Source organism: Diadema antillarum, unplaced genomic scaffold, assembly GCF_040938485.1.
Source record: "Diadema antillarum isolate AM-2024a unplaced genomic scaffold, OU_Dant_1.0 scf00000066, whole genome shotgun sequence".
Taxonomy (NCBI): Eukaryota; Metazoa; Echinodermata; class Echinoidea; order Diadematoida; family Diadematidae; genus Diadema; species Diadema antillarum.
Window position 1 is genome coordinate 263,978 of NW_027270955.1, and position 17,043 is coordinate 281,020.

The 17,043-nt window shown below is 41.2% G+C and overlaps 1 protein-coding gene across 1 annotated transcript in view; it reads right to left on the minus strand.

The window, feature by feature from the left end:
• Positions 1–15,437, minus strand: part of LOC139716559 (uncharacterized) — an 88,886-nt gene extending 73,449 nt beyond the window's left edge. The window contains exon 1 of the mRNA XM_071628095.1: positions 15,122–15,437. Coding sequence (XP_071484196.1) covers positions 15,122–15,255 — 134 coding nt within the window. The 5' untranslated portion in view covers positions 15,256–15,437. The remainder of the gene's footprint in view (positions 1–15,121) is intronic.
• Between the last annotated feature and the right edge of the window lie 1,606 nt (positions 15,438–17,043).

Genomic DNA, 17,043 nt, shown 5'->3' on the forward strand with positions numbered 1-17,043 from the left:
CATCATTGGTATTACCATTATCACTACAATATCTACTAAATCCCATTTGCAAAACAATGCAAGACTTCAAATGCATGCTCCTGCTGCCCATTAGGTAATCAAGAATACAGTAGTACCATGGTGGACTGAGGACATAATTTATCACGGTTTGCAAAATGGCCACTTATGAAATCCTTATCTCACGACTTCCTGGATTTCATGACAAACAACCCCGAGAGAGTTGTTTGCAAAGTGGTAGAAAATTAGCAAGTGGTAGTCAATTTCTGATCTGCGGAGGACACAATGCATTGATGTAGAGCAAAATGCATCTCAACCGCTGGTAGAAGTCATCCCTAAAACAATTTCCTGGAGGTCTCGCAAATTATGGACCACAAACACAAATGTACAGCAGATATAATGCATTATATCATCATGTTGTTTACAATCTTGTACTTTAATTTGAAGTTACTTATCACAAAGGCCAAAGTGATATACTGTGATAGCTTGACACAAAGTGATACTCCGTTGTGTTTATGTGCCATTATGCTTCGCACCCTTGGACCCTTGATATGTGTTGCCAATGCTAGTCATTGTATGTAAAACCTACCTTTACATGATGTAATATTAGGGTACATATACAAATTGTACTTACAGTATTTCTGGTTACACTTTGTTGAGTTATACATATTACAGCTGAGCTCAGTATTCCAGTAACTGTGACTACTCAAATGAGTGGCTTATGCCACACGGTGTCTCAACACCACACAATGATGAACCATCACATTCAATGGTGAAATGAAATAAAAGGAAATATATATATATCTTATATACAACAAATATCACCCTACAATCCTCTCTACCTATCTACAGCACAGTGGATGAAACTCACCCGATATATCTCCTGGTGTAATATCTCCGTTTGATGATAGCCCGCCTCTGTACAAACCTACTCTTTGGGGCCATGGTGTATGATAGCTCCAATCCTACAGATGCACAAGAGTGTCTTGTTCGCAAACAGCACGACACAACTATCTGTCAACCGTCCGGCAGCCCACAACAAGCAGCTGATAAAGATGGAGTCTGTTCATGTCTGATTCTCTGAACCTGTCCCGGGCTCGCTCGAAAATCCAGCTCGGGTAGATTAAAATGTAGCGCTATCAATTACATATCAATAACACCAAAGATATCTGCCCAAGCATTTCCAAACACGGAAAGAAATCATGTCCTCAAGGTTTGATGATAATAGATCTGAAAAAAAGTGAATCCTTTCAAAAAACAGAGGAAAACATGTTCTGGGGCACTCTTAGAGAAAGCAGCAACATGATTAATCCCCTGAGAAAAGTTAAGGTTGTCAGAAATGCCACATGATGAGAAGACGCTATAAAAATAAGACAAGAATGAGAGGAAGAAAGAAAAAATGATGATCACAAAGCAGCTACTAAATGTCACATGAACTTGAGCTCTAATCCTCCAAGAAGTCAATCCAAGAGATGAGACGCTAAATCTCACACCATCTCGAGTCGCGGGAGGCTGCGGCGCTCGTCTCTCGCTGCTGACGCGACTCGCTTTCCCCGGGCCACGAAGATTAGTCACAAGAGAGGTAGAATGAGATTACAATATTCTTGAGGTGTTCTCCTCCCTCTCACCCCTCCAGGAGAAGGAAAAAACAACCTGGAAACGAGAAGGTGTTCTGAGTTTGGGGAGTAACTGTCTGCTCTGCCACTTATTGTGTTGCCTCAGGTGACAAGCCCGGTCGAGAATCTGCAGCTATTCACGTCGCCTTTTCACTTCTGGAATTCCACCTCAGATTTTGACATCAGAAATGCAAATTTCATCGATGGTAAGCTGTGGTTAAAGCAACTGATGTGCAAACAGTGAAATAAACTGCTGTACAGAGCCAAGCCTTTTCGCTGCAATTCCCCCTCTCTCTCTCTCTCTCTGTTTTGCTCTTTCACTTTCCAAATGACCTCGGTTCAAGACAATCGACATCGAAGATTCCCACTTTTTGGCATGAAAACGCAAAAGGGCAACAGAGACAGCAAGCAAGCAAGCAAGCGAGATAAAACGACGACGTAGCAGTTGGCACATATCCACAGTGAGGTGTCAACTGGGGGGGGGGAATTCCTCCTCGTTGAAGCAACAGAAGATCACGAAATGGATTCCCCTTTAGAGTTTGGTGACGGCACTACCGCTCATCAAAGACAATTAACGATCTTGGCCGTCCTCCCCATCACTCCGGGGTTACTAATGAGTGGTACCAACGCAATGCTGCAGTAAATGACACACAAACACACACGCATGCGTTTTGTGTTAGTTCCGGCTTTGCGCCGCACGCTTCAAGTTTCTTGAAAGTGAGAGTAGAAGACAACATCCAGGAAGAAAGTGAGAGTAAAAGAAAGCATCCAGGAAGTGGTTTGCGTAAGAGTTTATTAGCTGGAGAGATTGGGCAGACGTTGAAAGTGAGAGTGAACAAAAACAACTGAAGAAAGAGGGGCAGATAGACAAATAAATAAAGAGAAACATAACTAAATAGATAGACAGATAGTCAGGTCAATAAAGTGATAGATCAATAAATATTATAGATATAGATGGATTGAGAGATAGACCGGAAGAAGGAGAGGGAGAAGGAGAGAGAGAGTTACCATAAAACTTTAGTGCGAATTCGATCTTCTCATGCAAGTGGTCTTCCTCCTATCAAGGGTGATATATAACGCAACAAGGACGAGCACGTACACACTCCATCGACGGATATCCAGGAAATATCCTCATCGCAGAGCAGTGGCAAACAAATATGAGCCGCTGCTAAAGTGTCCCCAAAACAAGAAGAGTACAACTGCAGCCAACGCGAAATGAAAACAATCACTTCAAAGACTACCGCTGGTCGATCTGATTGCTGATGTAGAAAGACAAAATTTCACAAGATCTGTGACACAAATGTATTGATATATATGCTCTCATATATCGGTACACACAGGAGGGAGAGAAAACAGTAGAGGCATGCTCAAAAAAATCATCGCTCCTACGTCATAATCCCGCACGCCTCAGAAAGAGTGATATGCAATGTGAATACAACATTGCGCTTCCTTCCACTTCTCTGGCAGCTCTTCCTCTTTCACCCGACAACCGACAACCGACAACCGTACAACCGAAAAGAGACGTCACATGCCAGATAGGTTGTTGACGGACATATAACTTATGCATAAGTATGTGTGTGTGTGTGGGGGGGGGGCATAAAAACTAAAAGAGAGAGAGAGAGAGAGAGAGAGGGAGAGAGGGAGAGAGAGAGAGAGACTGAGGACAGAGAGATATGAGAGGGCCCTAGAGTCGTTATCTGTCGGCCGCAGATTTAACTCGCCGGTAATGAAATATGGGACACGCATATAATCGAGAGTCTACCAATCACGCCTGAATTGACCAACGGCCAGAATGGATTGCACGCCATAAAAAACGAAGAGTGACAGCGTGGCATTTCAATGAAAGGGTTCAAATGTACTTCTCCCACATGCCTCATTAGGTGAGAGGATTTAAAACAGAAAAAATAAATGGAAATTATTGTAAATATCAAGTCATTACATGCTCCCTTTCCCTCAAAAAATGGACTAATCTAGAGTTTCAAAACTCTTGACTTTATGAATGTATGACCAACATGTTGCAGTTTGATTTTGTAATCAAAAATAAATCTGTCTATGCACTGAGGTACACTAAACACCAGTAGTTTAGCTTTAAACGTGATCCATAAGTCAATTTTTCCTTTTGCCTAGAAGTGCAATTCCATCCTACACATAAATATCACAAAGAGAATACTGATACTGTAAAACGAGGAATGTTCGTGTGCATTCTATTTTCACAAATTTCCCCGAGAGCCAAGATTTGCAAAATTAAAATGCACACAAAAGTTCTCATCTACACTATATGCACTGAAAGTCAGAGGCACTTCAGGAAACTTTCATTCCGTGAAAAAGCCAGTCGGCTCCAATTCACAAAGATCTCATGTTTTACAGTATTTTATTCTTCAGTTCTTGAATCGCTCCTTGGAAATCTAGAGAAAAACAATTTACAACAACAATGATTGCTATAAGTCAATCACAATAGACCAGTTATGTAATGTATTCAGCTTTGATGCATACTTTGTTTTATACGTAAGTTGCCCTTAACAACCACAAAGCTTGCCGGAGGTTTTCCCTACATAGCAACAAGTGAGTGAAATCCTGCCTACAAAGCTTATGGGATGAAGCAGGTGAATGAACTGCTTTGTTACTAGGATGTTGGAAGAAAAACATCCATAAATTATAATACATTACAGACATGGTCTATAGTATACTGTACAAGTCTGCATGGACCCGTTGACTACTTGATTGTCTCTAGGAAGGAAGTCTTGAAGGCTACTCAGCCGATCCCAACGATATTTCTCGGCAATCCAACCCATGACATGGCAGTGTGCCCCTCTTCTCTTCTCACCTGGCACCAAATAATGGTTACCATGAACAAGTCAGAATGTGCAGCATCCTAGCCTACTATCTAGGCAGAGGATGCTGCTATTGTCTTTGCTGTTAGACTATAAAGTTTCTTATAATGCTGCAAGACTATTGCCTTTGCTATTATATCGATACATGTACAAATGTACGTCTGATGTGGTGAGACTATGAACAGTGGAAGCATCCACTGCCTATATCCCCTTGTCTTGCTTTAGTCATTGTTTTCTTATTATTGGTGAGAATCGGTGGCAGTTTTTCATACATTCGCACTTGATAACAAGAAAATAACGATTAAGGCAAGAGGAGTGGATATAGGCTGTCGCTGCTTTGCGCACAGCCACTGTTCGCAGTCTTGCCGCATCAGATGTATCGCTTTATAATATTAATAGCAAAGATAACAGTCTCGCCACATCAGACGTTTTGCCTAACAGCAAAGACTATATACAGCTGCATCCTCCGCCTAGATTATAGGCTAGCAGCTTCCTTGTGAGACAACATTTCTTGAAACTAAACAGTTTACCTCGATACATATCTGGCTGCAATATATCTGGCATTACATTGGTGCACACTCTCAAATGAATTTGTGTTAAAAAAGGGAATAATTTTATCTGATAAATGATTGCTCCTCAAACTACTATCAAAGTAGATTCCTTCCTAGTTTGTTAAGAGAGAACAGTTAAGGCTTTTATCGGTTTTCTTTTCCTTCCTCTTATGTGCCGCTAAAAGATTTTCAGATATCAACATTCATGAGAACATGAGAAATTAGTGCAACGCTCAATGCATGAAACATGGCAACCATGGTAAGTTTGCTATAATGTGTGTACATGGATGCTCATAAAGTGAGTCTGGTATGTCCTAGTCTATATTCAGCATTTTGCTGTGATTGCAAAAATATCAAAGTGTCTGAGTTAACAGACTACTCAGCCACAGAGGATCAAGGTTAATTCCTTTTATTCAGTTTTTGGCACAAATATCAGGGTAGGTACCTTGGTACATTTTTGTTCTTGTTTTCAGGGGGGGGGGTGGGGTGGGGTGGGGGTTATACCGCAGTGAAGTTTAGAACATTAAAATTGCTGGGAACAATCAAGTTTCAGTTGGCATAAGATGTCTATTATGACAAAGTGTCAAGAACCATTGTTCTTCCTCGCGTCAATCAGTTGCGCTTGAATCACAGAAAAAAACAACAACAACAAACACATCAAGAATGTGATATCTCTATCCTTTCATTCCTTAGTTTCATTCAAGACTATGGACATATCAGTAAAAACTGGCATTCTACATTATGTACAGATCAATTCTATTGAGACTGTACTGGAAATACAATTAGAGAGCTCTGTCTAGAACAGGCGACAATTATATTTGACACAATTTCACGCGCGTAAGTTTCCTAATCTTGCATGACTTTGACCTACATTGTATGTAGAGTTCAATGCATTGTGTGTGTGCATGCAATGTGTGTGTCTGTCTGTCTGTCTGTCCATCTGTCTATGTTTGTGTCTTTTTGTGTTATCTGTCATCTATCTGTCTGCTTTTGTGTTTGTGTCTGTGTGTGCATCTATCTGCCTTCGTGTACTTGTACTTGTGTCTGTCTGTCTGTCTTTGCGTCTTTTTAGGTACATGTATGTATCTGTCTGCTTGTTTGTCTGTCTCGCTGTGTGTTTGGGAGTGCATGTACCCACAGGGAGAGGCAGGATTGACTGCAATAGATGTAATCGTATCAAACTCGATTCTGTAAATTGTGAAAAAGACCATCAGCACCACGGGAAATGCAAGGGGAAAAAAAATCTTTTGTACAGCCTGGAGAAGAGGCTAACCCCAACTGAGGTGTTCATGCAAAACCCCTGTGCCAGCAAATGTTAATTTTTTGCCTATTTTTTTCTCACTCCTGTTTAATGCCAAAGTAGGACACGCAGCTTCCTGTTTACCAGCATCAGCTGCAAGCACATGCAGTTCTCACATATTCGGGCTTGATAAGGCAAATATTAGGAAAAGAAGGACTGGGGCACTTTTCCCCTCTTTTCATCAGGGTGGGGGCCATGTTGTCACACGGGCATGAACCACCTTCCCCCAGAACTGTAAACAGGCACTGCTATATGGCAGAATATTTCTCAGTAGCAATGATGTCTAGATAATGGGCTAAATGCAGGACTACTGTTAAACCTCGGCAGGTCAAAATGAAACATAAACAATTAACTCCTCATCAATCATAGAACACATATTTCATAATCATATTCTAAAATCAAGCAAAATCCCATTCTGGTTACCATTCTGGTTCAAAACTGGGAATATTGCTAATATCAAGTTTACCAAATCGAGTTTACTATTTCAACTCAAAAAGAAAAAGCAGACGAACAAATTTCATATCATATTTTCTTCATATTTGATGAAGGAGATTAAAAAACAAACAACATGCCGAACATCATAAAAACATGATACCAGCTGGTAGCTCTGTACGATAAATTTCTATCTGTTGATAATCTTCTTCAAAATCCATGCCAAAGATTGTTATACCAATAGCTGCAACTTGTAACATGTCCACCATGAACATGACTTTATTATTGTTATTATCATTTATCTATGGATTGGGTTCCAATTGGAATTAGAGGATGGGTATTTTCATAAGTCTTGGAACTCTGCTATTAACAATTGCTTATTCAGAATTAAGGAAATGTTTGGTATGTTTTGGAGAGTTTTGGACAGTGCATATTTTCCTTGATATAAACACTTTACAAATACATTTTTTTTTCACATTCAATGTTCTTTAGTATAGTATGAAGAGACCCTCATCTTCAGTTGAGAACCTTGGAGATATTCAGTAATTTTTCATTCCCCTGTAACCTTACAACGATACCAACGATACCAACAACAGGATACTACGTGTAGGTGTGTTACATCGCACAGCAGACCTCCCAACCTTTCTAACTGAAAGATGTGTCAAAAGCAGAAACGAAACAGCAATTCCCATTGGAATGTGCTTTAATGGTTGCCCGATGGTTTTAATAGACACCTATGAATAAGATGATCCCGATGACAAATGATAATAGCAACAATTATGGTGATAATAAAAACAATAACAATTAAATAATAATACCTAAGTACTGAGAAAAGTTTATAATGATAACACAAACAATGTTCATTTGTAATTGTAATTAAAGAGACTAATAACAAAAAAGTTCCTACAAAGTTTGTCTGACTTCACATCAATCAATAAACTCTACATGTATTTGAATCAATTTAAAGTGACCTTCAAATGCATTGTTGAACTCAAACCCAAAGCGCTGTATGCCAGTCACTGTCAAGATGATCCATATTCATCAATGACTTTAATATGAAGTCATCATCCTACATGATATCTATTTCTCTTTGATGAACACTTCTCCCGAGTGAGAGGGCCCACGGATTGATGAGGCGGCATTCATCATCATCATCATCATCATCATCATCATCATCACCATCATCATCGACTTACCCAGGCGTGCTCCAAGACATGCATCGTCGCCTTTCCGTCCCAACTTTTTTCTTCAGCATTGAGCGTTGGGCCATGATGGGCGGACGGCGGGTGATATATCCCTCAAAGTAATCCAAATGTTCCACCAGTTTAACAAGCTACTATAAAACTACATGTGTTTTCAGGCAGAGTAGTACAAACCACACGACAGACGAAAATAGAAAGAAAGAAAAAAATCAAGAACTAGGTTCTACGTGCAACGCACGGTGTGCATAATTCTTTCGAGGTTCAACAACATCCCCGAAACTGCTGACACGTTTGAGGGTAGATAGGGGACATGCTTTTCTTGCTGTAGTCCCATGTGCACAATGAGTCATACTTGTTCCTAAAGTGTGTCCTTAGAGCACAGGCCCTTGTTTCAGTGTCATAACCGTGCTGCCGTGTCACATCGCCATGTCCGTGATGTTAAAAATAAATGTATCGCATCTACAAGTACGTGCTCCCTCTCCTTATGTAGGGAAAAAAAAAATTGAGAGAGCGAGACAGAGTGTGTGGCAAAAAGAATCAGTATATCCTGTAAAAAAGGGCAGACTTTAGCAGGCGTAATCCCCCAGCTGGGACGAGTTCAAAGTATTATTTCCTGAAGATCGGGCGGGAGGATTACATTTCACACACACACAGACACAGACGATGTTCAAGACGGGCAAGTACTTGCATCTCACGTAGACAGTAGGCACTTTTACTGTTGACGATACATAATTTATCATTTTTCAGTTTTTTGCTACCATACTGTATATCCAACAGAACTGTGTTTTCCCTGATGGAGGTTGCCTGTATCATAACATGATGAACAAAAATCAACTGCCAGTGACTAATGGTACTACCAAGAGGTCCATGAAGTGTGCACCATCTCCTTTGGTATAGGAGTATGCTGGTAGTGGTTTACCATCACTTTTAAAATGTCGATCACTATATGATGATCGTCTGGATCTATTTGTCAACGGGACGAGATGTCTTCACTGTCCATGGGCTAGCACCAAGCAACATTACTTCATGATGGAGCTCCGGGTGGGAGATCGGAAAGGAAGCATGCGATAAATTGCCTGGTTTGCCGTTGCGGTCATTCATCCGTGGAATATCAAGTGTGCATCCTAGCATCCACTTATCTCCTCTTCAATTGGTTGTCTCAAGGCACAGACGGATCAGCTCGCAGGGCGTGTGTAATTGTGCTATTGACACACCTGCCCCTGAAGTAAAGATGGATCTGCAACTGTTGATACCAAGATGAGACTTATCAGGTAGAACAAGAGTCGAAGCATAGAAGAGGAGTCCACAGATGAAACATCAGTTAAACAAAAGTTCTAGCAGAAGTCAACAATAGAACAAGTCCAGATCAATTGGAAGACAAGCCCACAAATAGATGTCATATTAAATTCAATGGATTAAAAAAAAAGACTCACAAAATGGATTCAATGGACAGGGGTCGACAGGAGCCAACAGATAAAACAGAAGAGTCATAAAATACAAAAGTTTGTTTGATGTGTGAGGAAGATCGAGGAGCAAAAGTCAACACTAGATGTCAGAGGCATCTCCTGCAACACAAATCACTTTTTCGATGCACCATCCAAAAGAGGCACTCATCCTTCCTGTTCATACTTCATAAATATTTCCTCTGCATTTGTGCACCGTCCAGAGGATGTCGCGACAGCGTTGTATCGCCTTCAGCACCATCATTAGCTCTTGCTTGTTTCTCAGATTGCCTTGACACGCGACAGCATCAAAACCAAAACTGACTGTTATCTGGCAGGGATAATGTGTCAATATGAAAGGATATACTGCATTCTACAGAAGTACAGTTCAGGAGAACACTTCTGTATTTGTCAAAACTATGATGATTCCCATCACGGGATGATGACACAACATACAGATACCAGAAGTGAGACCCTTGTCAAAGGAAGAAATGTCAGGATGAGGGAAGTTTGTCACGTGGTATTCCATAAAATTGTGATCAAGGTGGGCACATCAGTTCCTCATCAGCTATGTGAGATCCTCTTTTTAGTATACAAACACAGGAATGAATGCATGGTACTAGAGCTCCAATGTATCACCAGCTGCAGTTGCACACACCTTTGAATCATATTTGACAAGATGGCAGAAGAATGCAGTGATAGTACAAGATGTACGGATATATTTCCAAGTGCGTATTATCCACAGCAAGCATAGACAATACTGTAGCTGTATCGTGAGTTGGTCCTTGGCAAGAGCCCATTTAATCCAGTCATATAGAAATGGAGATTCACTTGTACAGGGTGACGTGGGTTGTTCAAGGAAAATGTCCTGTGTGCATACAGTACTCAAGGGCTGAGACTCTGTTATCAAGCTTGCCTCATGCGCATGAAATGTGAAATGCTGCAGGGAAAACTTTCAGCACGCAAATTCGCAGGAAACCTGGGTCTTTAGTGAGTTTCCTCGGCAAAGCCGAAACGAAGGGGAAATGGACCCTATTAAGGCCAGCGAGTGATCCCACATACTCATGGGTTTCTCAAACTCTTCCTCTTTCCTTGAAGATGATCCCGAAGATGACGATGACACTTCTTATAAAGATTGCTGGGGGAAATCCACATCTCTATGTTGTGAACTCTGTACAAACTCGACAATGTCTGAGAGTTTAATGCTCAGCTCCGACGACCGGATGTCACAGGGCAGATTTCAGACTGATAGTTATTGTTTCGGAGCTTCTTGTGAATGCCGCGATAATCCCTTCTCACACCACAAAGCGAGATCACACCACCCTGGCCGCTCATCCGTCCCCAACTGCTCTTCAGTGAAGATGTTGCTCTCTTGCTTGTGCGGGGGACTCCCGCGGATCAGATTTCGCGCTGCATCCGCATGTATCTGTTACTGGTGAACTCGGCCACCCATATCCATTACCACCAATAAAGATGCACAGCGTGACGACATGTTAAAGAGTCGCTGATCTCCTATAAATCCCACCATCAAAAGCACAGGCTTTTAAAGTTGGCAATCCCCCGCAATATCCCTCCTTTCCTTCCGCTCCACTGAAGTTTGCCGTTCAGTTTTCCTCCTCTGGTGCTCTAAGTTCAAAGTGTCAAGTGCAAATGCAGAGCTAGTGCCTCTGTCTGGCCCCCTATCAAAAAGTCCTCCCCAAAAATAGAAATCAAATGAATGTAAATGCCACAAGACCTGAAAATGTACAAACTTTTGGTATCTTCCTCAGAATGGTCACTTCCAAAAGTCATGAAGACACCACAGCCCCGTTTCATAAAACTTGTTATCAGTGACAAGTTGTAATAGATGTGACAAGCTACTGAAATCCTTGCATCTGATTGGCTGAGAGCAAATTTGTCATCGAAATGTGGCAGTTGTCATTGATAACAAGTTTATGAAATGGGCCCCACATCTGCATCGTCGGTGACTGGCAGAGCACTCGTAAATCAAACTTGGAATGATGAAGAACGATGTTTTGGGTTAGAGGATTAGCGGCTAAGCGCTCATCCTGTCTAAAAGTTTGCAAAATATTCCCACTTCTCTTCTGCACACATCATCTGAAGCTAATATAGTCACGATCTAACTGGTGAATGGTGAATCTGGTAATCCACTATTGAAAACATCTGCTTCGACATGCAAAAGAAACTGGGACCAATGCCAGCACATCTGAATGATAGCTATTGGGAGAGGTAGGCCTATAATTTCTAGTTCTAACAGAGGTGTGTCGGATCAGCAATTGTCCATGACAACTGGTCCCAAACAAACACAAATCTGATCTGATTAGTCCCCAAAAAGTGAAGTATGAACCCTTTCCAAGAAAAAAAAAAATAAGAGAAAATCCTTCCAAATATGTCCCCTGGTAAATAATGAGGATATACACGTATCACACTCCCGTGTTGATGCAGAGGGGCGGCCATATCTCCCGGATAGCACGCGGAAAACAAGAACTTGTTTTTTTGGCAAATGAGTTAATCCCCAATATCCAGGCTATGGGTATGGGCTGCTGTATATGGGGAGGGCCCCCGATGGTCGCTACACACCTACATGCCTACCCTACCATTGGCAGGAAACGTAATCACATGTATGCCATAGACCAGGATATCGGCTAATGCTAATGGTTTATGCGAGAAGGGTTGGTTTGAACGACAGGATCTGTGATAGGTGTATGGAATATAACCACATGGAGTTTTTTGACCCATCCAGCCAATAAACCACCATCACATGTCTGTAGTATGAGGTTGCATCTTTATGATATTACAATTTTATCATTCATTCAAAATATTTCATATCATGGAATGAAAACTTCCCTCTTCATTTCACCACTACAAATTCATTTGCCATACATGTGTGTAAATAAAACTAACGATACGTAAAATTGACAGATAAATGAAGTTGACAACTTGAATATTCATATAATTGTGGTCAGCAAAAGTCGAGTGCCTTGGAAATGTAGTCCAGTCTTTAATCTTTACAAAATCTAAAATACTTTACCAAGGTTTAGAATGACAATGCTGTTCTGCACTGGTACACATTACTATAAACACAGAGCAGCAATAACAACAAAAAGGATAACAACAAAAAGGAAGAAATACAAAGGCCCGAACTGTGCCAGAACTGTATCGATGTACATAACATATGAGGTTCAAGTACCAGCAAGAAAAGAGTAAAGACACAGAAGTCCATGCCAAATATGGTAGCCATCCATCCCACTTCCTCCTTCTCATACTAGACAAAGAAATTTGACCACAAATCCAGGGTCTTTATACCACCCAATCTAAGAACCCATTTACAGTGCGGGGCTGGGCCGCAGCTCGGCCGCGGCCGAGCCCGCCTTCATTTCAGTGTAAATGCGCAAAAGGCCAAATGCGGGGCCAAAATTGGCCCGCGCATTTGGCCATGCTCTAGAGGTGGTCTCGGCCTTTTCTCAGTGTAAACGCAAACTGGGCCAAATGCGCGGCCAATTTTAGTGTGGCTTCCAGACCCTCTGCCTGTACTATTTCTCTATTAACCCCCTCAACGTCGAAAACTAGTATAGTTTAAGGTGGTTTTGTCCTGCAAAGGAGTTTTCCTTCGGCAAAGGCCTTTGCCCGAACGGCAACTTTGACACCACAGAATCCAGTTGGCAAAGGGTCTGAAAACCAGACTATACCAAATTGCATTTGTTTACAAGCAGAGTGCCACTACCACAAAATATTGAAAGGTTTGAATGAAAAGCCCCGGCCGAGCCCCGCACTGTAAACGGACAGAATTGCGGAGCCTGCAATTAAGGCCGGGCTCGGCCACGGCTCAGCCGCGGCTCGGTCCAGCCCTGCACTGTAAACGGGGTCAAAGTCTCGCATGTCAGTGTAAACTGGTATTCCATTCAGCATTGTGAACTATCTGCTGTGTAAATGCACTAGAAACTACATATATTGTATATTTCCAAATCCTAATCCAAAAGGGGATGTTATAAGGAAAAGGGGGGCAATCTTTTTATTGTAATAGGTTTTAAGGTACAAAACAAAAAGATATGTAAAAAGTTGAAACCTGCAAAATGAACGTGTCATAGAGGGTTTAGTTCATCTGACCTCACTCAATGACCTTCTACTATACATTGGTGGTTTAATAAAGTTCACGAGACCTTTATTCTGAGCTTTCCCAAACCCCACCCCTTCGATATTGCACTTAATTTTGAGGACTTACAACATTTTCATGCAAATTGTGCAACATGTCTGCCATTTGTCTAGTGAGATATTTCAAAATCTGTGAAGATCAGGCTATGAGCAAGATCCATGCAAGTTTAGAAATGCAATCTTTTCTTCCCCCATAACAAGAGAGGAATAGAAGAAATCAATGACCCTTGGCAAATTGACAGTCATACAGTAAACTTCTTTGCTCCATTCAGTGAATGTACTGCACATGTATGTCCCATGCACAGGTGACATTCTAATATCACATATTTGTCAACCATAAGATCTAGGTTTCATGTATATGCCACACCCCTCCCATTAACAGTTCTGTTTTTAAAGCAGTTGACACAGTCTAAATAGGCGTTTTCACATCAGCCCGATGTTTCGAAATAGCGCGCTATTTTCTGACTTGGGAAATAAAAAAATATCTCGAGCTTGGATTTTTATCGAGCTGATGTGAAAACGCCTATTGAGACTAATTGAAATGTTGCCCTATTACATAATCCACACAAAACATTCCAATCACATTCTACATCAGCAGAATCCCCATAAAAGAGGCTTCTATTCTACAGAATCAACCACTATTACTTATATTGCTGTTAAAATGAAGGGCTGCATGTGCACAGCTAATAGGAAATATCATTGGGTAATTAATACAAGATACATGTGCGTGTGCTTTGAACAGTTGATGTACATGTAATGTTTGCCTTCACTGCTGTGAGACTCCAATTTCTAAATTCTAGGAGGGAAAAAGTCATGACTGTCAAGTTGGTAGATTAAAGATTGAGAAATCTCTCAATAAAAACTCCCATTCCAATTCTCACTGCCCAGAATAACTTTGAGGGAGTTCTGCTTTGAAACCTTGGTTCAGTTCAAACATATCTTCTGAGACATTGAGGTCATGTCAGCGGAGAAAGGGAAAAGAAAAAGTGCCCACGTACGGATTAACAGGCACGGCTACGGAAACGCTCCTTCCAAACAGAGATTACGTGACAATGACCCATATTAGTCATGTGGGATCTCAAGCCCTTCGCTGTGATTTCCAGAGAATGGCAAAAAAGAAAAATCACACCAAAACAAAACATAACAAGTCAACAAGAGCAACAACACAGAAACAAAACAAAAGCTTCAGGGAATATATGAAATAATCTCTCCTCATCAACAATTGATTATACTTGCTACTGCTGTACTGAAACTTGTCCAAAAACAAAACTTCAGGGGAAGATAATATGAAGTGTTACATACTACCTTTAACCAATTGTGCCCTGACGGAAATTTTGCTGTAGAAGTACAATGTATATCATCCCGTCATCATTAACGTGGAATCTCTCAATTTTACTCTTACTCGGACATTGAATCACATATGGAACATACACAAATATATGTATATATTTGTCAAAAAGTTTTATAATTCTCTACAAACAGTTTTGATAAAATATACGCAGAAGTACATCATAGACCCTCTAGCCCTCAAAAGAGAGAGAGAGAGAAAAAAAAAAAGAATGGAGTACTTTGTATGTAGGAGATGTCATACTACTTACCATGTAAATGCTCTTCTCAGTGGTGACTGCTCTTCTGCCAGTAACTCTTGGCGAGCTTTAAGAAATTCCTGCCGCTGGCGAATGTGATTCAGGTCTTTTTCGCACCCACACGTGTTGCTGCGCCAGCGAAACATGGCGTGTCAACCTGCGCTTAATGTTTCCCCTTAAATGGAAATTCCAAATCGGCACTAGCCACTTCAGCCGTTGGCCTGCTCCCCAGCCCCTCCGCTCACTTCCTTCATGTCCACTCAGCGAGAACACTCAAATGTTCCATCCACTTTGTTGCCATGGAAACCAGATCTGCATAACTGTTGAGATGTTTCGATCACTCGTTTAAGCCACGGAGGTCAAAGAATTTTGAGGCCGAATGCGGCAGAAGTTTTCTTGTCCACTGTCAGGGGGCACTAAAGTAGGTGTTGGCGATTGTATCATCTACCTCTAGCTTTCCAGTCTTGATGATCGCAGAGCACATCGAAGGAGAAAAGAATGATTTGAAGACAATCAATCTCATACGGTTTCACATCTACAAACGTAGATGAGACAGCATCCCTGAAAGTCTGCAAAGAGACTGGAACTGATCCCTTCTTGGGACACAGTAAATGGGGCAAATACACACTTTGCTCAAGAATACACGATACCAGTCTCCTCCTGCGAAGTGCCAGAAATCACGCACGTGACAGCAGTCGCGCGGCGACAAACCTTTCTACACTCTCTCGGCACCCAAGCAGAAGTCTGCCACAAGAAAATCACGGACAAAGTTCCCGGCAGAACCCACAAAACATCTCCAGTCGGGTTTGCCCCCTTGCGATGACACAGCTGTAAGACTTTACCAAGTCTTCCACTTCCAAACGACTTTCACTTTTCACAACAGTCGATTTTTATCTACTTCTCTTTCTCTCCCCCCTGCATGATGCATCTCCCTCCCTCGCTTTCCCTCTCTACAAGTCAGTCCCATTCTAAAGACGTCTCTACGTACGTTCAAACGCGCCGCAGTGCAAGCCTTTTTCGGGCACTCCACACACGCCGCCCTCTTCCCAATAAACAACCGTTGATAACTCCCAGATTAACGTTTGGATTATGCAATTTTTCATTTGGGTCTGTGCTACTGCGTAGACGTGAATGCTCTTGGCTTGTAGAGCAGCTGGGGTATTTATATAATTACACTCTGGCACTCTATATGCAAATTGGCAACCAGCGGCAGAGCTGATTTTTGAAGGGATTAGTGACTCACAAATGAAGAGATCACCAGATCCAAGAAAATTCAAGAAATGCCAATAATAAAATCTATTACATATACAAAAGTAATACATTCATTTCAGCTTTTAAATAGAATTCCTTGGCCCACTGTCAATTAACATAATTGTGGATCATGATCTCTAAATATACAGCTACCTTTATATGCATGCCACTTTTTCTTTTTCAATCAATTTCTTTATTTCCATAACTTAAGCCTTTAAAAAGCATTCTATCCAATAGTCAGGTGCACATTACAGTGATTCTGATACAGAAAAAGTTCCAATTTACCCTGCAGCCTTGGCCCAATATGAAATATAACCCTCTTTTATGAGGCACTGCACAATTCTAGACTCAAAATTGCTGAAAATAACACAGTTAATCTACTGAAGAATTTGTGCCACTACAAATAATTCATGACATTGCCAAAAGATCGTTTGCGGGAAGGAGAATCTTTTCACCTTTGAGAGTGAATGAAAAGGTGTTTTCCACTTTCTTTTGAAAGAAAAACATGAATCTATGAATTGGAACAAGAATTAGCACTTCAAGAGCATTTTTTCCTCCACTGCCGAATGAAGACATGAAAGTTTGAGATTTTATAAAACATTTGATGCACACTTGTCTTGCTCCATCTCATGGAAACAGGATACAAAATTCTGAGTTGCCTACTCCCTTTAAACTCAAAGAGG